The following is a 24,871-nucleotide window of genomic DNA, read 5'->3' as shown; positions in this document are numbered from 1 at the left end:
TGCCTTCACTGAGTTAGGATTCAATGTTAGATTATGCCCTCTGGTAATGGAGAATATAAAAATAGGATCTGTCTCTCTAAAAACCAACTCTATCCTTCTCAAGAAATTGCTACTGAAAGTATTTGCTGTCACTGTCTGTACGCCATACAAAGACTCACGAAACTCAAGGATTCTCATGTTTGCGTTGAATTTTGTTTCAGGAAACATTTGGTTTCTTTGAAAATGAAATTATCCTGTCCACAGAAAAGAAGAAGTTATGAAAACACTGGATAATTTTACATCAAAATCTGTAGCTGGAGAGCTCAGAGCCAAATTTAATGACCAAGTAAATAATATTTTATGGGGAAAAAAGTGTTCTGTTTATTTCAGATTGAAATTTTTCCCCCTTATGTGTTGTCATGTACTTCTATACTGAGGTATTCTAATAATCACCTCCAACATTTTTTTTGGAGATACTTAATTTTTAAAAATAAGACTGAATTACATATTGTGCTCTTTTTTTTTGTTTGTATTCTTTTTCTGAACACTAATTAGGCACAAAACCACTAAAAACAGCGTATATTAGTTGAAAAATATTAATGATGGTTAAAATAACCAGGGCTCTTGGTTTTAAATTTGGCTTTTCCCCTTATTAACTGCATGACCTTCAGCACGTTAATGCATCTTTTTTTATCTTCTCTGAGCTACAGTGTTGTCCCTGGCAAATGGGATCATTTAAGGTCTACTTCCCTGAACTGTGAGAATTAACACACATAAAATTCACAGCACCCTGCTTAGAATAGTCTAGCCGTGACCATTATTGTGGTAATAGTACACAACGTGTTAGAGTCCTTGTGTAGTCCAGGAATTTTTTCATGTTAGACTGAAGAGGTCTCAGTTCATCCGGGTTGCTGTTGTTCTCATTAGGTACCATCAACTTGACCATGACTCATCAGGGCCCTATGGACCCAAAACTTGCCCTGTCTTGTATCATCCTCATTCTTTGATATGCCCATTGCTAAAGTCACTGTGACAATTCATCTTGTTGATGGTCTTCCTCTTTTCTCACAGTCTTGACTTGGAGATCAACATCTCACAGTCTTGACTTGGAGATCAACATCCAAAAAAAATCGGCCGCTGAAAATCCTACCAAACACAGCTGTACGCTGAAACAGTCATCACAAGCTGCCGTTAACAGCAACTGGCTTTTATATGGTATGACTTTAAACATCATTATTCAATCTATATTCTCAAATCCTATAAAGTAATTATTATTTTGTTATTGTTAGGTGCTGTCGAGTCACAGATGACTCACTGCGACCCTATGAACGAAAGGCCTGAGCACTGCTTAGTTTCTGGAGAGAAGCCATTTCAGAAGTGGATGCCACTCCTGTTTCCAAGCTTGTTTTAATCAGGAATCTCCACCACTGTCCACCACGGTTAACCATTATCCCATCTGGCACATTTTCAAGGAGAACAAAAAACCACATCCTGTAATAGGAAGTCACTAATTCCTGATCATACAGTTAATTCATGGTAGGCTGGGATCCCAACCCTAAAGAGATCAGGACCAGAGAGTTGTTGGCTTGTTTTGTTTTGTTTTTAAATATCAAGGATGCAATAGTGGAAAATCTTAACATGAAATCTAATTTCCAACATACTGTATCATGTTAACGGTTAGAGAGCTGCTAAAACAGTATAAAAAAAAATAAGACTTGATAATTTTTGTCAAGAAAAAGTAGTAAAGGTTTCCAAGAACTCAGTATTTTCCAAGAGGAAACTTTACTGGTAGAATTAAGTTTATACTGTGGACAGGACCAGGCAGAGTCGCATCCTGTAAATAGGGTCACTATCAGTTGGAATCACCTAGATGGCATCGTATAACCACCTTTTTTGACCAGTCTTAGTAACAGAGTGAATACACAATCACAAAAGTCAGTATTATTATTACTAAGTGCCATCAAGTCCATTACCGCTCTAGCAAACCTCTATACAACAGATGTGAACCCTGTCATATCCTATTCCAACCTCACACAATCTGACACACTGTCAAGCCTGTTGCTGTAGCTGCTGTGTCAGTCCACCTGGATCCTCATATATGTTCTACAATAATGGCCTTATACAGTATTTTTTTCTTACAGGACCGAGTTAGTTCACGTAACATAATGCTCTCCACTCGCTCTAAAGTAAGATAGTAATTTACAAAATCACTGGTCCTGAGAGCTGCGTAGTATTCCATTGTGTGAATGTACCATAATTTCTCAATCCATTCCATTGTGGTTGTACATACTGGGCTACTTCCATGCTCTTGCAATGGTGAGTAATGCTGCTATGAATAGTGGTATACACCTTTTTTGATGTCATCACAAAACTCATCTGGTCTTAAACATTGGTGGTCAATGCTTCAAACCTATCCTTAAGATGATTTACGTATTCAGGTGAGATTGACTCAAGGTCATATTTTTTGGGGGTTTGCAGACTTGTATTAATCTTCTTCAGCCTCAAACTGTAAACTGTACAAAAGTAACTGGTGTGATCCTGAGTCAGTACCTGGCCTGGTTTTGACCACTGATACTGACTTTCACCAACAATTCTTTCCACAGATATAATCAATCTGATTCCTATGCCATCCATCTGGTGAGATTCATGTGTAAAGTCACTGTCTGTATTTCTGATAAAACACAAATCTTCATATAAGGGGTGTTTTGATGACTAAGTCATGATTCATTAATTTCATTTCAAGCTTCATTCTTGTCACCATGTCTGTAGTTGTCAACTACCCTTCCTTCTTCATTGTTCCAACCGACAAAAGTGAAAATGGAAGTGGAATATTTTTTTCCTATTTTATCAAGAAACATGTATTTTATAGTTAGTCTTCATGTAATTTATTAGGGGGAAAAACGATCTGTGAATAAGGTATTGAGATGCAGACAATTGTATGGAAATAGCTTAAGTCTAGGCAGGCTATCAATACGCTCTAAAATTTATGGTGCCTTAGGAAAATAAGGAAACAAGAGTCATTCACAGAATCCAGAACGCCAATAACATGAAAGCAGCGCAGTGTTCGAACAAACATGAAGGTGTTTTAGTTCAGATACTCGATAAAAAGCATTAATACATCCCCAGCGTTACCAGAGTTGCTTTTGTAAATTATAAATGCCATTTCCAGTAACATGGGTCTCATCTAAAATCTTGAAATCAGCCATTGGTATACTTCCCAAGTGCTCACTACCTGATGTGTGTCCAAGAGAACTACAAGTCAAGTAACCATGCATAACAAGGTATGAGAACTTGAGGAAAAATTTCAGAAGACAGCAGCTATTCCATGTTTCCAATCCTGAAGGTCAATCCAATCACTCTCTAAATCCAAGACCAAGGAAGTCTGATATCCAGACCCACTGGTATGGTCATGGCTTTCATCATAAAATAGTTTGGCATCTTGTAAAACACCCAGTAACATAGGTGAACTAGGCCTCAAAGTGAGATCTTAGATCTTAGTAAATATCATTCTCCATCCACTGAGATCATTAAAGAAAAGTGAATGTCAATTCAGAGACTATGACCATATAACGAATGCAGCTTCCTAGCAAACAGAAGATGTTTGAGAATACTAGAGATTGTTTGATAACAGATTTGATTCTTGAAATGGTGTTGAACTAATCTTACAAAAATTAAGTTGTTTTGGGTTTTTTTTTTTGTAGAGTAAGGTAATGTATTCTCCAAATTGTATATGGAGAAAGTCTTCAAGTTATTTGATTACATGTTAAGAAGAAAGTATGCTAAGTATATACCTCTTTCATACAGTACATTCATACAGTACAAAATTTATTTAATCATTCAGGCATCTCTGCTTAGGCTTTTTCAGACGTCTGATCTTAACCTTTCCTGAGTGTTTAAGCAATGCGACTTTATTCAGTCTGTACAAAAATTATCATAAATCTTTTCATTTTTAAGTGCAAATGGCAACAGTTAAAGTCCTACTATCTAAACAAACTTCTCACGTCTTTCTCCTTTTTTTGGCCCTCTCCACTTATTAGTACCTAAACCCTCCCTTCTGAGACACCCACTCTGAGCTCTACTTACCTCCTGTCTGAGTGATGACTTGTATGTCACTTGAAAGAGGACCATCCCCAATTGAGGTAAAAGCCAGGACTTTGACAGAGTACGTTTTCTGGGGCACTAAGTTGCCAATCGTGGTGATCTGGCTGTCAGCGACATTGTGCTTCATCCAGTTGCTGACATGCTGAGTGGGGTCCATCGTGTAATAGACTCTGTATCCTTGAATCTGGCCATTGGGCTCTTCGGGTTCCTTCCACTGAACTAGAATGGTGGTCGAACTCAACATCCGTGCCTGGACATCCCGGGGGGCACTGGACGGCGCCTGCTCTGAGGTCTGGGTGAGCACAGGCTCACTGGGTGGGCCCCTCCCAATGTTATTGACAGCAACGACCCTGAATTCATAGTCTGAGTAGGGGCTGAGTCCAGCAACGCTGTAACGAGTGGTCGCCACCCCGTCAATTTCTTTGTAAGGTTCCTCAGAGTTTTTAGGTTTATGCTGAATGATGTAGTAAGAGACAGGCTCAGGGTTCCCAGAGTCCCACGTCAGCGTGATGCTGGTAGCGGTGCTCTCTGTCACAACGGGGGTTCCTGGAGGTTTGGGTAAGGCTTGGAGAAAAGAAGAAAGACTGGGGTTATTTTGAACTCTCAGATGTTACAAGTATCAATGGACTCTGCTATTCAAGTGCTATGCATCTACTGATGATATAATAAGAACAAAATACAGCAGAGGGAAGTTTTCCAAATTTCCAGAATGAAATTTTAAGGCATCTACCGAAAACATGTACTTCATGTTACAGGGTGAGAAATACAGTGTATGTAACTACAAAGTCTCCAGGGTTGCACTGCATTAGAACTATTCCCAAGTCTTCCACTTATTAGCTCTATGATCTTGGATCTATTTCTTACCCAACTACGCTTCAGTTTTCTTATGCAAAATATGGAAAAAATATTTGTATTACAGGAGTCATACTGTACAGCTGTGTAACCACATTTCTCCAGTTGTTCTGCAGATCTGTACGCTAATCCAGTAACGCTCACAGAATGCCTTCTGCCATTTCTATGAAACTAGTAGTTGAAATTACTATTCCTCCTAATATTAGCAGTATCATCATATTGTGATGCAGTAAATTATTTGTTCAAAATGGCTTTCCTAGCCATTGGTTTTGTCTTTCACCACATGGCTAGGTGAGGCTATGGTAACTATAATTATTATTGCTAAATAATTCTTATGGGAGGTTGGGCAATCTTTTCTCACACCATTAACTGCCTCAGAAAACCTGCTAGAGGGGCAGCTATGGCTTCGTTCTGACTCTATGATACACAGCAACAACAACTAATTTATTATTTAATTATTTGTTAATGAACAGCAATCATTATTGCTGCTAAAGCTTGCCCAGTTGGTTCTTTTCTTCAGTGAATAAATGAAATAATGAAACACTAAGAACATCTGTAAAGGACAAAACTGGAATGTATGAAAATAGAATTAAATTACTGTGAATGAATGAACGAGTGGTATCTTTATAATTTTTTTTAGACATAGGTGGCATCAGAAAAAAGTTTTCCCCTAAATAATCCAGCAGGGAGCTCTGGTAGCCTAGTAGAAAGAAGCTGGGCTACAGTCCTAAAGGCACATGGTTCGAAGCTACCAGCTGCTCCACATGAAAAGGACAGGCAATTTTCTCCTGTGCAACTACCGCTTCTGAAAACGTGCCAGAGAGTCAGCTTTGGGTCGATTACGGCCCCACCATACACAACAACAACAAATAATCCGGTAAGTAACTGTAAGATAAAAACCAATGATCTCAAATTGATGGAGGCTTCCCTCTTCTTAATATTAAAAAAAATTGTTAAGGAAATTAAATTATGGCTACAGTCACTTTAAAAAACATTCCATCAGCATCAAATGTGGATTCTGTACTCTCCATCTGCAGTATCTGGGATGAGAGCATACACCAAACACTTGAACAAATTCATCTTAGAAAACCAATTCTTAAAACAAGATACCACTTTAAACAGGACTAATTAGGAAGACAAAGCATTCTCACAAATGGCCTGCTATGGAAGTACTACCTGAGCTTCAACAGTGTTTCTGAAAGAGGGATCACATGGTAGGAAGGGAAGTTCTGCCCGGTGACTTTTTACTACAAATCTAGAAGGGAATACTCATGTACTCAGCCCATTTGTCCCCGTCTCCTTGTCAGTATAAAGGCAGAAAGGACAACCTCTCTTAGCCCAATGTCTTTTCAACAGCAGCAAACTCACACCCTTCAAACCTGCTCTCTTGGTTCTAATTTACTGGACAGTCTTGTTGTCAAGATTCACCCAAAATAAAATACAGTCCTTTTATTTGGAGGGTGGAGCTGGGAGGAAGACGGGACAATAGAGAAGTAGAACACAACATTTACTTAACATTATTTCTTCTTCGGAAGTCTTTAAAGTCTTAAGTAAGCATCCAGATATGGAAAGATAGAATGGTTAGTTATTATTAAAAAGTCACACGATACTGGCATATTACTCCAATCACTGTTGTTGTGTATTGTAGAGTCAGAAATGACCCATACACAGTTGACCCTCCACTGGGTTTTCAGAGGCAGTTAACTGCACTGGAGGAGACTGCCCATCCTCCTCCTACGAAGCAGCTGCTGGCCTTGAACTGTGTGTCCTCAGGATTGCAGCGCAGCTTCTTGTCACTAGGCCACCAGAGCTCCCTACTCCAAGCACTATAGGATGACAATATTTAGCTAACAGTATTTACTGAAAATTATTTTTAAAAAGATTTGGCTCAAATATTCTGACCTGGCAATTTTCAAGAAGTGTGAGATCCTTTCGAAATTCTTCACATCAGCAAAACTATTGCTAAGCGTTTAGTACTATTTAGCACCATTATTGGTCTCACTGCATCACTTTTTTTGTATAAATGTGGCTGTATGGTAAGAAGAATGGTTTTACTATTTTAAGGACACTCAATCTAATGTTATTGGTGTTATTACTTTAGTGCGTCATCGAGTTGGAACCGACCCTCCAGCAGGTTGTCAGACGCAGTAAACTGCATAGAAAGAGGTCACCTGTCCTTCTTCTGTGGCACAGCCAGTGGATCTGAATCATGTGCCTCTGGACTGCAGTGCAGCTTCTTACCACTGGGCCACCAGAGCTCCTTCAATATAGAGTGGTGGTTGTCAACTATAATTAATGTTAACCAGGGTTACATTCTATAATCTTCCTTTGTCCTATGATTAATTAATACTGTATGCATATATTTCTATTTATGTATATGCTTGTTTGAGACTATGTTACCAACTGAGCCTATGCTGTGAAACATTTATGCATTGTCACATCTTACATTTTCTAAGATTATACTCTCTAGGAAGGGAAGGCAGTTTTATTCACTCAGTAATAATTCTAGATATTTATAAAAACATTTTATCATGGTCAGTCTTAATTTACAAGTTTTCTAAAATTCTACAAATGTTCATTAAAATAATAATACAATCTCACATTTCTTTTCCTTGAGTTCAAATATAATCATGGGTTCTAAAGCATGGGTTCTGCATATTAAGCAGATTTGGTTTCAGAAAATAATCTTTGTTAAGGACTCCATACAAGATTAAATTTAAAAGCTACAACAAAATAAAGGTTATGTGCATTTGAACTTACAATACTAAGGTCTATTAAAATTTTAAAGCAGTGTGGCTTAGTCTCCAGGGCTGTGCCACTAAGCAAAATGCGGATCTCTCCCTCTTCAAGTTCAAATCCACCAGCTGCTCCATGGAAGGCAGATGACCAATCTCCTCACATGTGACCACAGATTACAGCTCCCAAACACCAACACCGTCGGGAGGGTCAGCTATCAGTCAGTTCTGGCTTGATGGCGGTTAAGTTTTCTAATTAGATCTGAACAGAGACTTGGTACCTACTTCCAGAAACTAGTCACTGAGACAGTACTATTCTGACATACTCGGGGTCAATGAGTTGGAAAGGACTTGATAGGAAGTGGTAGTTAGCATTATTATACCATGTTATTTTAAATTCTTCTTTATATCCCTCAAGGATTTTAAGCAGGTATTAACTTATGTTTGGGTTTTTCTCCTGATAATGCTCTGGCTTACGGAAGTTCTGTTCACGCCAGCTGGGACACAAGGACCCCTCTCTTTCTGATCAGTGCCTGAGCCCAGCTTGTTGTTAAATATTTCCACGATTATGCCTACTTAGGCTGTCAATACTCCTGAGAGTGACTGCATACCTAGACAGATGTATCTTACGTGTACTGTAGTTATGAGTAGGAAGTTCAGATCTAAAACACAGAATGGAGTCATTATTGACTTCTAAGAACAGACTTTTTGAAGGCATGACCTAGGTGGCACCAATGTATCCAGATCCTCGGGGCAAGAGTCACAGGACATACCTTTGACAGTGATCTGTGCTATTGCTTCAATGACACCCAGCGTGGACATGGCGACACACGTGTAATTTGCTGACTGTCTTACATCATTAAGCTCTAGGACATTTCTTCCTATTGGCATGTCATCTTCAGGTGTCAGGTCTTCTGCCCCCAGCATCCACTTCACATAAGGCATTGGTGACCCCACAGCCACACAGGTGATATTAACACTTCCACCTGGCATGATTTCATGATTAGTGGGTGGGATAGAGAATCGTGGTGGGACACGGCGAACTGGAACAAAACACAGGGAAAAATAATAACATACACGGCAATGTTTACCTTGTGGCTTATTAAACACATGACATGCACAGTACAGACACAATTAAACAATTAAAACATACTGTGGGCTGTCCGGAAACAAAACATCAAAACTGTGGATAATACAGACCATACAAGTATGGTGTGTGTATACACAGAAAGCTTCATTCTGCTCAATAATTTATACCATAGACACATTCATACAAAAGTTTATTAAGACCTCCAAGGACCCTACAAAACATGAAATAATGATAAAAAAGAACTATCTACAAACTAACATACACAGACATCATGCATTAATATAAACACACAGGCATATACATGCATGCATATGAAAATATTTCTATGCATCCATGTATATGCAGAAAAGGGGACTGGAAGGTCACTAGCCAAGCCTGAGTTCAGTACTAACACCAACTGCAGGACAAGGCACTTCCAGTTGATGTGACTGTACACGCGGGACCACACGGTCACGTGCCAGCCTTGGAAAACATCACCTACAGTACAATAAAGTGCAATTTGATTTGCTTTCAGACTCAGAGTAGATGCAGCCTCGAGACCTCACAATAACACAGGAACACACACAGAAATATGTACATAATCATATATATCCATGTACAGTCACAGGAGAAGAAACAAAGCTGAGATACTGGATCGGGTCATGCAAGGCGTGCACAGGGAGGAATCTCAAGACCCATGCAGAGAGGTCCACAGGAACATGGCCGGAGTCCGAGACAACGATGACGGCAGAGGAAACAACAGGGGGACAGACTTAAACACAAAGCGATGGCAGTAAAGTACGCTGACTAAGACGGGGCTTAGCATCAGGTAGGAAGGAGGAGGATGCTAGATAAAGCTCAGGGTGTTAAAGGGAAGGACAGGGAGGGTGCTGGGCGGGTCACATTCAGGACTCCACTCGGCTGGTATTTAAGGTGAGTCGACATAAATGAAAACAGATTCGAGTGAGCGACTCTTTATGCCCACATTCAAATGGAGGGACATTGGACCTAAAACACACAGCAGAACAGAACAGTAAGAGAAGTCGTCTTAAAGCACCACAGCACAGATAAAATGATCAAGCAGTTATAGATCAGTGTTCCCGCTTCAGACTCTCCGCATGTTTGTGTGCATTTAAATGCACATGGCTTGGGCTGCGTTCATGGAGAGGGTCAGAGACAGGGTGGTTTGGTGGAAGGCTTTGAGGTGGCAGGATATTACACCAAGAGTATTTGAGATCTAGAAGGTGATCATTAGAAGAAACCTAAGTCCAGATGAAGAGGTCATGCACGTAATTTTAGAGAAAAGAATAAGCTAATAACCCAGCAACTATGTAATCCCAAGAAGACAATCAATTCAATAGAGCAATAATTCTGTCTGGACACTTTTGGGCTGCACTTAGGGTGGAGGTGACCCTCTGCTGCTCAGAGAGGGCTTGCTGTGATGGCCTCAGGAGTGAGTGACAGGCAGAGGAGAAGAAATCAAGAGAGAGCTGTAGGCATGCTCCCTGCAGCCAATTCACAGAGGTCACACAGAGCAAGCAGGGGCCAGTGTGGAGTCGGGGGGTACCCATGGACATGTCAAGAAAAATGGGGGGAGAGTTTAGTTTTCATGCTTTGGATTAGGGGATCAATTAGAAAGTCAGTCTGTGGGCAGCAGGCATCCACATGAGACACAGTAAAAGCGGGTGGGAAATGGAGGTGCGGAGCAGGAAGGAAATCAGGAACACTGAGCGCGTCACTGGGCCTTAGAGAGTTAGGGGTTACCACTTCCCATGCACCCGAACCCATTCTCTCCCCTCATGCCCCAGGCAGACACCACCAGCAAGCACCGGAAGCCACAGCCAGGCATTCTCTGCTAAGACATCCCATTCACCAAAAGAGGACCACAGTGCAGCTACATTCATTTCATTTGTATTCTTTGTTATTGGTTTAATGAATAGTTTTGTAAGGTGGGTAAAAAGTAAAAAACACACCAACCTTCTCGCAGCTCTGAGGGATGTAGGGGGTTTGATGCAGAACACAATGAAATGAGGAAAGGAGAAAAACAAGGGAAACACAGAGAGAGTAAAAAGGCCATATCAAGGCTTTCCCACCTGCTACTTGACCATCTTATTTGTTCTAATTAGTCTAGGCGGTTAACTACACTGGCTGGAAAAGTTAGCAATTCCTCACCGACTAACACAGTATTAGAACCAATAGCTAGCGTCATTTTGAAATTTTTCTTTTCTGTCGAAGAAGGGACACATGCCTCATGCAGCAAAGGAGGTCACCATTGTGACAATAAGGGCCATGGGACTGTCCGATCATTTAGGGAAGCATGGCTTTCCTTCATAACCTCCCAACCCAGACTCTAGACAAAGAGGGTAGAGGGGGTGGAAAATCCCAGGGAAGTATAATCATCTTTAGCAAAAATTTCAAAATCAAGCTAGATATGTTCTTACTCTAACCAGCTTAAAGCTCCCTTCATCAGCTTTGCCTCGGTTCCCACCCTCCCGGCCCTCCCTCCTCTGGTTATTCATTGGCATAAAGACCTAGAAAAAGAACATTTCCATCTCATCAACAGTACAGACACTAGCTTTGGGAATCCCAGAGAAGAAGCGGCAGCCACACTTCCTCTCAGCTGGAGTGAAAGGCAGGGCCATTTGTTAAGCTCAAACTTCCAATCATTTCTATTATGAGAACGTATCTTTAAAACTCATTCTAGACCCAATGGCAGCAGGTGGCTTTTTTAAAAAAATACAATCAATATTTCATGACAAAAAAGAAGATTAAACGTTTGAGTAAATCTTACTAATTTAAACAAATATGGTGTGCATATGTGGATTTATATGTTATATCTCTCTCTCCACACATATACCTACTATGTGTTCATAAATAAGAAAACAGAAAGAATGCTCCTGGCATGTAGCATTCTTTTTCCTTTCAAAGCACAGTGGTTTTGGAGGCACAAACACCCCTCTGCCTGGAGCTACACAGAAACTGATTAGTAGTAGTAGCAAACTGAGAAATTATGTCAGGCATTGATAAGGAAACATTAGAGAAAGAATAACAGCAAAAAGAGAGAGAGAGAGAAGAAAGGAAGAAAGCCCTCAAACCAATGCCAAGCAGAATTCAACCAGTGCAATAAAAATCAAAATGCACATATACTTACAAACTTCAAGCCTCAGGATAAGTTCCACTCAAGGGTGGCATTTTTTTAAAAAACAACATATTGAAACGTTTGAAATCTCTAGTCACTAAGAGGGTTCGGCTACGGTGAGTGGGACCGAGACCTTGGGGCAAGAGCTGACGTAACAGCATAGATCCTGTGGGCATCTCCACTCCCCTGAGCCTGCATGAAGACCCAAGGCCAAGGTTATGGTGTTCCTACCTCTGACATATAAATTGGCAGGGGCAGAATAGCGAGTGCCCGCGCTGTTGGTGGCAACACACTCATATTTTCCTTGGTCAGACTCTTCACTCTGTTCGATCTGAAGGGCGCCTGTATGGATATAAAATATATTGCCAAAGACAAGGTCAGAGAAGGTCTTTTCAGTCCAGAAAGCTAAACCTCTTATAACATGAAAAACCCTGAAAAGCGAAGGTCCGCTCAACGCCGATTCAATCTCTCGCTAAGGTGCACAGACAGAAAATGATGCGATGAGAAAAACATATAAAGATTATTTTTTATTTTAATTTAACATCACCAATGCTAGCATAAGAAAACATATCTCTTTTCCCAAGCAAGCCTTCTAGTCATAATGAACACGCTTATTGTCCTAGACTAATAAAATGAAGATGGGTGAGACTGCTTCAAGGAAGTATGGCTTTTAAATAAAACAAAAGATTAATATATATATAGATATATAGATAACTTTTATGTTTGGTTGTTTTGATTTTGTTTTGTTTCATTTGGGTCTCAAAAGTGGCGCAAAATATCAGCACATTAAAAAAAAAGTTCCCAGGCCGGGTTTTCAAGAAAGTCTTCTGTGGAAGAAAGCCAAAAATCGGCAGCGAGCACAAAAAAAGGGCTGCACAGAGTGGAAAAAAAATGAAAATTAGTCATTAGAAGTTATCAAAAGAGCACTTAAAGAAACAAAACTCCCTTAAGACATGCAGATTGGTTTAAGAAAAGAAAGACCATTTGCCATAACTTAATACAATCATTGATAACGTTTGCTTTGCTGGAAAACAAAGTTCAGTTGGATTAGAAGATCGAAAAACAAAAAATGTTAAAAAGCTTGGTCGATGTCAGCGAAGAAGTCGACCAGTCACTGCTTGAGGACCGTGAGAGGGATCCCCTAAGACACCCAACAAATCCACCAGTGGGATTAGCAGTGTGGTGTCACAAAACCCCAAGAAAAAGACAAAACAAGAATTACAAAAGAAATGAACACCAAGTCAAAGTATGAAAAACCAGCGATACCACATACCACCAAGAGTACTGTGCACCTGTGTTTCCATAGTCTGAAGGACGGAAGATCCAAAAATCCAGAGGCGGGAAATCCAAGAAAAAAAGAAGTTGGGGGGGGGGGAAAGCATTTTTGTCAGCTTGTAGGCGAGTGGGAGCGGGTGGAAAGGGGAGTCATTCTTTGACTTTTAAGACATTAAGAGAAAAAAAAGGCATTGAAGAACAAAAGCAAAAACCTTTTGAAAGATAAAGACAAAAAGTTGGCGTCCCAGCGAGTCCTCTGCATGTCTGCCACTGTTCTCCAGACCACCCTTGGCTTTGGTCCAGAACAAGAACAGCTAAGGAAGAAAAAATGATCTTTTTTTTTCTCCAGTCGGACAAAAAAAAAGGGGGGAAAAAAGAAGAAAAAAAAAAAACAAAAAAGAGAAAAAAAGAAAAAGGAAGAAGAAGAAAGGAAAAAAAAGGGACAGATGGTACGCTGTGACTGGTCTGTGGTCTAAAGACCTGATATGCTTTCTTTGAAGCATATCACAACTTAAATCATTGTTTTTGAAAAGAAAGAAATGAACAAAACAAAGAGGAAAGGAGCCAAATAAAGAGAAAAAGGAAAAGAAAGGAAAGTCCACAAGATGACAGTCAGTGATGATAACCAAATGGTACGAAGGGAAAACAAAGTTGATGGGCGTTCTTGGAATGGGTTTGAAAACAGGACAAAGATGGGAGGGATGAACGGACAGAGAGAATGAGCAAGATCATTCTGTGAACGTTAGTTCAGCACTCTTACCTCTTATTGGTGTACCACCTGCGTGGATAATATGAATGCAAATAAGATTAGAAAGAAGAAGCATTAGTACGAGAAGAAGGAGGCTAGGGCTGGGGAGAAGAATTCAATTAGATTACAGAATTCAATAAGGTCTTAAAAGAAACTTGAATTACTCTACTGGTAAAACAGGAATATATTAGATAGTATTATTAGATCATAAAAGCAAGTTGCATTATACCACAGAGGGCAAAGACCTCAATAGGCTGCACTGCTTTCCTTGGGGAAGTAACTGAATTCTTGGGTCAAGGGTTCTACAAGGTTAGAATGATATCTCATAAACCTCACATCCTTTAATAAGAAAATATAAAAAAACTATACGATATTTTTCAAAGCAAGGTTCAGGAAAATACTGGCTAATCTAAGTATATATATAGATATGCATATATATATATACTGTTATAGGAAATGCTACCGACTGACTAGGTATATATACTGCTGACCGGCTCACATCAAGCCAGTGGCTATGCTACATTTGAGTGATATAACGTGTGCACTATTTGATCTACACAGTATTCTTAACGACAACGATTCTGTGGAGGTGTGCGTGTGTGCGCCACTAAGGAGACCTGGTGTCTACACTGACAGTTAGTAAAATGCATGCCATGCATTTTATTAATAATAATAATAATATTCTGAATATGGAAATTAGTGGGGGGGGTGAAGTGCGCTTCAGAACTAAGCACTTACCAATAGATTCTGGAGATTAAAATACGGAGAGAAGAAAGACAGCATAAAAATATTATTATACTCCTTATAATCTGGTACAAATTTTTCAGAGTTAAAGCTTTATACACTAAATCATCTATGTTACAGGTGAATAATTACTACTTAATTTACAATAACAGAATGCTAATCTACACAGTTCTGACAACAAGCAAGAGAGGCAGTTAACAAGACGCTATAACATCACAGGACAGGTCAAAAGCTGAGGATTCTGGGAAGACAGGCAGTTAAACAACTTAGAAGCGTCTAGTAATATCACTCCTAATGTCACAGTATATAACTTACTGGCCTAGGTCCCCAGGACATTAACAAGGGACAGAGTTGAAAACTTAAGAAGTGTAGAATTAGCACTACTTTTCATCTAAAGAAAGCAAAGGGAATAAACTTAGGGCAGGGATGGGAGGAGAAAGGGCAAGAGGGAAAGAAAGAGAGAAAGAAGGAACTGGAATCTACACCAAAAGCAGACTTCTGTAGATCCAGTCACTTGAGGGTTAAAAAAAACCAACAAAACCAGTAAGTCCAAAACACTTAGGTATGGAAACACATTACAGAGGTTAATGTGTAGAAAAGGCTCACTCCCAATTAGCACAATAATACTAACCAAAATCCCCTCCTTTCATGGGTACTTAAGCAAGATGGTTTTTTTTCTTTTTCAAAAAATGCATCTGATTAATCACAGGACAGAATTTTTGTATTTCATGTAGTAGTGAAAAGAAAGCAACTGTGCTCAAAACTTACTAAACTTTTGGTACTTTGATGAGGTCAAATGTAGAGAAGACAGCAGAGAACATGCTTTCATCAAATCAAATCAAATCATTTTTAGTGCTTAATATGAATATTTAAAGTTTTAATGGACACGATCATTGGGACTCCTTGCAAGTTCTGAACGAAGTCCAATAATGAAATAAATTTGTTTCAAAAGAAAACAGAGAAAAGAGGAAAGAAAGAGGAAATGGAACCATCAGATACTGCAGAAGAGCAGTAAATCAAACAAAAAAAATATCAAAAATACAGTCACAGCAGTGAGCAATGTGGATTGAACAGAAGCTGCAAAACACACAGACAGGAGAGAAATAGAATCTGAAACGGTCTATGACATCACACACATGGACGGCACATTAAATAACAGAGAAAAGTGAGGAGGGAGAACAAACCAATACTTAAGGAGTAAAAAAAATAAAGGAAAGGAAAAAAAATTAAAGGGGAGAAAGGAAGATACAAAAATTCTCTAGGTGTTAGTGGGAACAGTAACAGGACCCTACCTGATCGTAGCTGCTTAATGCGGCCGTTGTTGTTGCTCGTGTCAACAGGTAAGAAGTCTTTGAACCACGTGATTTCCGGATCTGGATTCCCACTGGCTGCACAAAGCATGGTGGCAGTGCGCGTGCGCTCTACCACCTTCAACTGTGGGCCCATGTCAATGGTTGGGAAGCCCCTGGGAATTTGATCCTCTGCAAGACAAAAAGTGATGGAGACATGTTACCATGGCAGATGTCCATGTATCCAGAGACACAGATCACACACTGTCCCTCCTCCTCAACAAATGCTGAAATGTATTACAAACCGAGTGCCACTGGACTCTCAGAATGGCTAGTAGCTAGCCTCCATCAACTCCATAAACAGGAAACGTTGCCTAGCATCGAGCCATCTTCCTGACTACTGGTCTTCCTAAGTCCATTGTTGTCACTACTATATGTAGTGGTTATCAACCCAGAAGGCTCAACTTCTAGGCACACAACAGGCAATTCTCAACTTAATTTGAGTTATTAGAAAATCTTTCCATGTCTTTTGCCCATTGTGTAATTGGGTTATCAGTCTTTTTCTTGTGGAGGCCCAGGAGTATTCTGTAAATTTTGTCATAAGACTCTTGTCTGAGATGGAATTGCCAAATGTTCGTTCCCAGCCTGCAGGTTTTCTTTTCACCCTGTTGGAAGAAGTTTTTCATGTGCATAGAGATTTTATCTCTAGAAGGTCCCATGCATCAATTTATCTTCTTTAGATTGTGCATTTCTGGTTGTATTTGGCAGTGTCTTTATACCTTGGACTAGCGCTTCTAAGCTTGATCACAGTTTGTCTCTTAAGAACATTATGGTTTGGGGCTTTTCTCACACACATCTCTTATTGTTCTTTTTGTATCTGACAGACATAATCATACGAAGGATAGGCAATCTCCTCCCTTGCAATTACTGCCTCTGAAAATCCACTGTTGGGTGAGCTATGTGTCAGCTCCAACTTGATGGTACACAGCACAACAACATTACACACATACTTGTCACATGTAGTTTACTGATACTTTCATTCTCATGTCAACCCCAAGTACAAAGGTCAGATTTCCAGATACTGATAACTCACAACTCACCAGTGTTTAGTCAGAACCAATCCAGTGCTGAGTATGCAGCAGTTTTCAGAGGTTGTAAATCCCATGAGAGAAGATGCTTATATTTTTCCCACTAAACAGCTGGTAGATTTGACTTACACACCTTTGAGTTAACAGTGCAACTCGCAACCCACTAGGCGACTAGAACTCCCTTTAGACAGTGATAAGTAGAGAGAAAAATAATAATTAGAAAAAAATGCAAAAAATTGAAGTATTCGATTTATGACAGGACATTGTGATAGAGGTTATGGTAGATGGGTGTGACCAAGTTCTCGGGAAGCAGGAAGAAAACAAAAAACAACAAAAAAACAAACCACTACACTGCAATCTCAAAATCACGCAATTTGAATGCACCAGCCGGTCCACAGAAGGATGGCATTCTCTTCTAATGTGATTTACTGCCTCTGAAAACCCACAGGAGGGTGTGTCGGTTCCAACTCAACAGTACACAACACCTATACAGTCAAGTCTGACGCATGAAGACCACCAGAGGCTTCTATTGTTGTTATGTGTGGTTGTGTCTTAACCAACTCATAGCTGACCCTCCAGTGGGCTTCAATGGCTATATACTGCAAGGGAGGAGACTGCTCATCTTCGCCTCAATGCAGCAAGTGGAGCCGCCTGCTTTTGGGTTAGGAGAACAACTGTTAAACACTAGATTACCAGAACGTTCTGATGGGTTTCTAAGGCAGTACATTTTCACAGAATGAGAGTGTGATCTTTCTGCTGAGGAGTTATTTGTGTGTTGGAAGCACTAACCTGTGGGTGAGCAACCCAATGTGCAACACACTAGGAACCAGAGGCGGCAACAAGAGAGTGAGAAGTGGGGCACATCTGCCTAGGAATGCCAGCAAGGACCACCAAGAAGCTTCATAAGGTATATTTAAGAATGAGTTGACTTGGCCATGGCATAAAGAGGAAGAACCTCTTGGAACAATGGCACCATGTGTACAAGCACTGAGGCAAGACATTTTACAGCGATGGACACTGACGTGATTCGTGACGGTCAGTCTGAACGGTGTGTGTGAAGACATAGTTTAATGGGGTTTGGTTATTAGTATTCTAAGTTGAGATACTATTCTTGAGAAGTTTAACTAAGTACAGAGATTTTTTTTTATTTCCATACAAATAAAAGGTTCTACCTGAATAAATTCATTTGTAGAGAATTTCATTTGCCCCATTTGTTTGAATATAACACACGAGGAAAATGTGACACACATACAATGCACAGGTAAGCTAAAATTAAGTTCAATAAGTCCTTGCATGGTGCATGTTTTATTTTAAAATATACTGTATTTAGATAATCGTCTAAGAGTTCCCATTACAAAAAAGGAAACAACAAAAGCAACTCTCTATTAACAACACAAAAGCATACATTTCTCAGGACAGGGGAGGCTATCCCTCTACCTCAGCACCCTCTACCATTTTTAGTGTCTAAGAAGTTGTTACATAGCATAGCTGACTCTTCAGCAGGGTTTTCAGAGTTGGAATGGACTGATAGCTGATTCTCCAGTGAGTTTTAAACATAGTACACCACACAAGAAGACCCTGTCCCATGGAACAGCTGGTGGATTTGAACTGCATGCCCTCAGTTTGGCAATGCAGTTTCTTATCACCAGGCCACCAGAGTTCCCTAACTGAGAAGTTGTTGTTCGGTTCCACTGAGTTAAGTATGACTCAAGCTACTCTATAAAGAACAGATGTGAACCGAGTCCTACCCTGTGCCATCCCTACAGTCTCTGTCATACGTGAGCCCAGTGCTGCAGTTTCCGTGTCAATCAAGTGGACAGTCCTCCTCTTTCACTGATCCTGAGGTCTTTCCAGCGGGAAGAAGATGGGTGATCTCCTTTTCAAAGACTAGCCTCTCTTAGTAACGTTCTCAAAGTATGTGAAACTAAACTTTATCATCTTTGCCTCCAAGGAATATTCGACTGCACCTTCCCTAAGACATGTCTGCTTGTTCTTTTTTTCTCCAACACTACGGATGAAATGCATCAAGTCTTTTTTCAATCATCCTTATTCATTGTCCAGCTCTCAGATGCAGAGTAAGTGAAAAGGCCATGGCCTGAAGCAGGTGTTCTTTAGTCTTCAAAATGACATCATTGCTTCTAAGTAATTTGGAGAGATCCCCGACAGCAGCTTTGCCCAATATAATCCATCTCATGATCTCCTGACTGCCGGTACAAAACATGATTACGGGTCCAATAAAGATAAAGTTGTTGGCAACTTCAATTTTCAATTAAGATGTTGTTATGTACTGTCAAGCGGACCACTACTCACAGTGACCTTACACACAGTAGCTCTGAACCTTATTCTATTCTGGGCCAATCTCACTATTTCTGACACATCTACCCTCATTACCCCAGTTACTGTGTCAATCTAATCAGGGGTCTTCCTCTCCTGTGTTGTCCCTCTACCCTTCCGCGCATGATGTCTTTGTCTAAGGACTGGTCTTTCCTGGCAACATGCCCAAAGTATTTGCGACAGAGCCTCAAAATTCTTTTTTTTCCCCCAAAAAATGTTTGGCTTTATCCTCTCCAGAACAGACCTTAGTTCTCTTGGTAGTTTATGGTACATTCAATATTCTTCTTTAACGGCACAATTCGAAGACATCAGTGCTTCTGTCCCTCTTAGGTCACTGTCCACATCTCTTGATGCATAACAGGTAATTGCAAAGACCATGGCCTGGATCAGGCACACTTTAGTCTCCCGACTGACATCGTTGCTCTCTAACACTCTGCAGAGTCTTTGATAGCAGATTTTCCTAATGCAATCCATTTGATTTCCTGACTGCTAGTGCCAACAGTGGTAACTGCGGAAGCAAGGAAGCTGAAATTGTTAACAATCTCAATCTCTTCTCCATCTATCATGACGCTGTCAGTGGGCCCAGTGGTGAGAATCTTTGTTTTCTTCATATTGGGCTTCAAACCATATTGCAGACTACACAGTCCTCAACCCTCTGCTGCAAATGCTTCAGGCCCTCCTCAGTTTCAGCAAGCAAGGTTGTGTCATCTGCATAATGCAGGTTGTTAATGAGTTTCCCTCCAATCCTGATGACACATTCCTCCTCATAAAGTCTGGCCTCATGCAAATAGAACGTAAAGGCAGGAGACAAGATGCATCCCTGATGCACTCCCTTCCTGATTTTGAACCATGCGATGTTTTCTTGCTCTGTTTTGACAACTGCCTCCTGTCCAAGTATAGGTTTGACATGAGCACAATCAGGTGTCCTGGGATTCCCATTCTCATTAATGTTAGCCACAATTATTTGTGATTCACACAGTCAAATGCCTCTGCATAGTCAATGAAACACAGACATTTATCTGGTGCTCTCTGCTTTCAGCCAAGCTCCATCTAACATTTGCAGTGATATCCCTCATGCCATGGACTCTTCCAAATCCAGCTTGTATTTCTGGTAGTTCTCTATGTACTGTTCCAATCATTTTTTTAAATGATCTTCAGCAGGATTGTGCTTGTATGTGGTGTTAGTAATAATGTTTTATATTTCCCCACTCAGTCAGGTGACCCTTTTTTTGAAGGGAATAAATATGGATCTCTTTCAGTCAGCTGGCCAAGAGGTTGTCTTTCAGATTTCTTGGTACAGCCTGGTGAGCACGTCCAGGGCTGCATTAGTTTGTTGAAATATGTCAACTGGTATCCCATCATTTCCCGAGGTCTTGTTTTTTGCCAATTATTTCAGACAAGCTTGAACTTCCTCTTTCATCACCACTGCCTATTGGTTGTATGCTTTTCCATAAAATTCTTCTGTGCCAATTTTTTTTGACACAGTGACTCTGCCTACTCCTTCCATCCCTAACTGTTAACTCTCCAACTCACCTAAAGTTTGTCTCTCGTCAGTTCCACATCAAAAGCTCTCATTTCTTGTAGAAACTAACTCGAATCAAAACCAAATCCACTGTCATCAAGTTGATCATGACTCATTTAAAGGTCACTGAAGCAAAAGATAAAAAGAAATCTGCTGACATCTAAGCACAACCCATGTTTAGAATGCATATCAGCAGATCTTCAATGAGGATTAGAAAGGCAGATTATAGCCAAGCCTGAGAAGATTTTTAATTATAAAATTCCATTTTCCTTCTAATTCTAGTTTAAATTTTTATTCTATTTTTTTATGCTCTCATTCAAGTGCTTAAAAACGGAAGTTGGTAATTTGTTTGAAAAGCTTTATGAAACATTTTTAACCAGATTAGGCCTGGTATTGATTTAGTCAGTATTTCTTCATAACCACTGATGAATTTTCATAAGTTACCAATTACAGACTAACTCAAAAGAAAAGCTACCAGTAGGCAAAACTGTAATAATCATCAGATGTGGCAACAAGTTTCTCCTTTGAAACTTTGAAATTCTTAGTTGATCCCTGACTAGTCACCAACGTCTAAACAACTGCCAATTTCCGCCAAAGAGGCTTCACTGGGATGTCCCTGTTGTGTTGTCAGTCAATTTAACTGAATTTTTAAATTTAAGTTTTAACTCTTCAGAACCTGTAAGGTATCACCTCAGTTGACCAAGACTGGTCAACAACGTCCTTTCAAGTCTGGCCCATTTCCACAGGCACACAGGGATTACCTCCCCATTGGTAAGTGTTTCTTCTATCTACACTGAAATTCTCATCACTCCCAAGACAACTTAGAAAAAAGAAAAAAAAAGAAAGAAAAGCCATTGCTGCCAAGTCAATTCTGACTCATAATGACTCTACTGGACCTGGAAGAACTTTCCCAAAGGGTTCTCAAGATGCAAATCTTTATGAAATTGGGTTGTCACAATATCTCTCCTGTAGACAACCCCGTGAGCTAGCTAAGGTTAGAGAGTGAAGGGAGTTAGAAATAGCTAACTTGAGCACACTACATATACTTAAGTTGAGAGACACCTGCATGGTGGGTTTGTCGTCCTCCCCCTCCCCCCCTTTACCTAGTCATCAATACAATCACCATACCCTTTATCTTTAAACTCCTCTGCCACTTCAGCAAGGCAGTTTTGGAAACATTACTTGAATGAATGCTGTTGAGTACAATTATTTTCCTATGTTATAAAACGAAAAAATCTAAAGTCACCCAAGAATCACCAATTACGACTTAATGGTTGGTGTTGATGTACCGTCAAGTCAAAACTGACTCATAGCTTTTCCTCCAGCCATTTTTCTGAGGTTGTGAATCATACCAGAGGGGACTGCGCTTCTTTCTCTATACAAGCAACATCTTGGGTTTGAACCATGTGCCTTTGAGCAGATAGTGCAGGTTCTTACTGTCAGTGTTATCTACATGAGTTCATGGTGCCTTCAAAAGCAGTTGAAGGGAAGTGACTTAGAAACCACAATGAAAACCCACAGCTCTTTAGAGAAAGCAGTGATAAGTTCATTCTATGTAAATGCATACAAATCCTCAGGTAAGCTGAATTCTCTAGTAGAGAAGGGTTAGAAACACATGAATTTTAAAAGGCTCTGGACAAAGTGGGAGAAAAATGTAGAATGCAATTCAAACCTTAGAGAATGATGGAATTCCCAAGACTCTGGCCCTTAAAAATTCTGCAGTTGTGGAAATGAACCCACCTCTGGGAAGAATCTTCTAATTAGACATAAGACAATACCATAAAGTGAACAATGACACCAGGAACAACTTTTTCCTCAGTACATTCACCTCCAGGAGACCCCAAGGGCTATGTCTACCCCAAATCAAAGCAGAGAAGGAAGGCACATGGGAAAAGGGAGCCCAGGAATGAGGTGGGAGAGTGTTGCCATATTGTGTCATCAAACAATGTGGGTATAAACGGTTGAATGGAAGACTCATTTTCTCTATAAACTTTTCCTCTAACCACAATTACAGTAAGAGCACCACCAAAAAAGAAAGCAAAAGAAACGATGATGAATGGAATCTCAAAATGAGTTACCACGGTTTGCAAGGGAGAGTTCAAAATTACAAATGAAGAATTAACTGGTAAATTAGGATATGCTAATTTCAATAATCTATTCTACCTGAATGTCATCTGCTATCCTTTATGGTTTTAAAGACTTTTGTCCATGTGTTTACATGAAAAGAGTAGCTTTAATGTTTCAGGCGGGGTGAATAGAAGAAGAATACAGAAAGATCACAGTTGTTGTACAACGTGTATTATATTATTAAACATCTCACCCGGTAGGTATTGACACAAAAATGCTCTAAGGGATAAAATCATTACCTCAAGTGCTCCAAAGTCAACTCTACTGCCTTTGTCATCTGGAAAGAATTTTCTGAGAAAGCTCTTAAATTTTGTTGCAGACTTCCCCCCCCCTCACTTAGGTTTTTTAAAAATCATTTCTAAAGTCATCAACTTATTATTAGATGCTGTCAAATTGGTTCCAATGCTGTACAAGAGAGCAAAGCCTTATTCAACCTGGTGTCATCCTCACAGCCTCTGCTGTGTGTAAGCCCACTGTTGCAGTCACTGCGCCAATCCATCTCCTCAAGGGTCTTCCGCTTTCTCATTAGCCTTCTATGTCCTTCTCTAGGGACTGGCCTCTCGTTGCAACACACCCAAAGTCTGTGAGACAGTCTCACCATCCCTGCCTCTAAGGAGTTCTCCGGATGTTCTTCTTCCAAGACAGATTTGTGCATCAGGAATGTGTCCTTTCACTTTTTACCAATGGAGCTAAATAAAAGAAAAATTAGAAAAAGAAACTGTCTTGGCATTGCTGAACTCTTTCTGTATTTCTCAGCCCTTTGGTTCTTTCTGAAAGCATTTAGCTGTCATTTCAGTACATGTAAATAATGCCCCACTAGTCACTACTTCTCTCCCACAAGGGCATCTCCCTGAAGTATCAAGCCAATATTCAATGCCCATCAATGACAAAGGTCAAAAGCTAAAGACTGTGGAGCCACTTACGAAAGAGATTCTGATTCAATAACCATTTATATGAAACAGATCCCTTGCTTTCTTTGTGAGAAAGCACTGACAAAACTGACTCGTGCTCTACCTAAAGTGGCCTACTATGTTCATATGACCTTCCCTTTCCTCCTTGACACTTCAAGAAGATTCCAGAGCCCCCTTTTCATATACACAGTGCCCAACAAAGATAATTCTTCTCACCTACAAATCAAACGGAGGAGGTGGAGATCATTCCTCTCTTATTTTTAATAAGGGTGATTAAATTCCATTCATTTCCCCCCCTTTTTTTTGCCCAGAACCTCTTTAAATGCATTTTCATCATTAAATTTTCATGAGCAACATCACAATGTAACAGATCCAAATAGTCAGAGCTGTTACACTTTGACAGTTGTGGCTTGTTTCCAATTTGACTGTCAGGTATTTGGCAATAAAAATCCAGCATTCAACATAAAACGAACTGTAGAAATAATGAAATTTCTAATTGGAATGCTTATCTCAGTGGGTGTAGTTGAGAAGATGTTAATTGCTTCCCCCCCACTTTCTACATTTATTAGTGATTTATATAAAACTGCCTTGGCCACTTGATAACATCACTTTTGACAGTTCATCAAACGTGTGATACTAGGAACTTGGGATTTAAATCAATACCCTTTATACCTCAACTACATAAACTTACACAGAAAAAAAAAACCCAGCTACTATCAGAAATTAACAAATTGTCAATACATTCATAGCTTTAAAGTTCTACATGAGCTGAAAAGAAAAACATTTTGTCCTATTCATTAATGTGCTCATTAAGCTTTAAAGTGTCTTACTTATCACTGTTCCATATTAATATTCAATCATGCAGAATTAGCTACTAATTCATCAACAATTTAAATCAGACTTGACCTTCACAAAGCCATTTGGTCTGTCATTTTGAGAGGCCATTAAAGGGCAGATT

The 24,871-nt window shown here is 39.9% G+C and overlaps 1 protein-coding gene across 5 annotated transcripts in view; it reads right to left on the bottom strand.

Annotated features, from left to right (window-relative positions):
• Positions 1–24,871, bottom strand: part of PTPRD (protein tyrosine phosphatase, receptor type, D) — a 367,796-nt gene that overhangs the window by 230,482 nt on the left and 112,443 nt on the right. For 2 of the 5 annotated variants that reach the window (XM_006881300.1, XM_006881302.1), the window contains exons 3-9: positions 15,935–16,123; positions 14,637–14,645; positions 13,911–13,928; positions 12,107–12,217; positions 10,714–10,725; positions 8,441–8,710; positions 4,063–4,644 (exon numbers count right to left, since the gene is read on the bottom strand). In XM_006881300.1, coding sequence (XP_006881362.1) covers positions 4,063–4,644; positions 8,441–8,710; positions 10,714–10,725; positions 12,107–12,217; positions 13,911–13,928; positions 14,637–14,645; positions 15,935–16,088 — 1,156 coding nt within the window. In that variant the 5' untranslated portion in view covers positions 16,089–16,123. Of the gene's footprint in view, positions 1–4,062; positions 4,645–8,440; positions 8,711–10,713; positions 10,726–12,106; positions 12,218–13,910; positions 13,929–14,636; positions 14,646–15,934; positions 16,124–24,871 lie in introns of those variants that run through there. The other 3 variants (XM_006881304.1, XM_006881303.1, XM_006881301.1) reach the window with 3 other exon arrangements.

This window comes from Elephantulus edwardii, unplaced genomic scaffold (assembly GCF_000299155.1).
Source record: "Elephantulus edwardii isolate Elephantulus edwardi_28Jun2011 unplaced genomic scaffold, EleEdw1.0 scaffold00014, whole genome shotgun sequence".
Taxonomy (NCBI): Eukaryota; Metazoa; Chordata; class Mammalia; order Macroscelidea; family Macroscelididae; genus Elephantulus; species Elephantulus edwardii.
The sequence above is the reverse complement of the archived record's forward strand: the minus strand, read 5'-3'. Positions and strand labels throughout refer to the sequence as shown.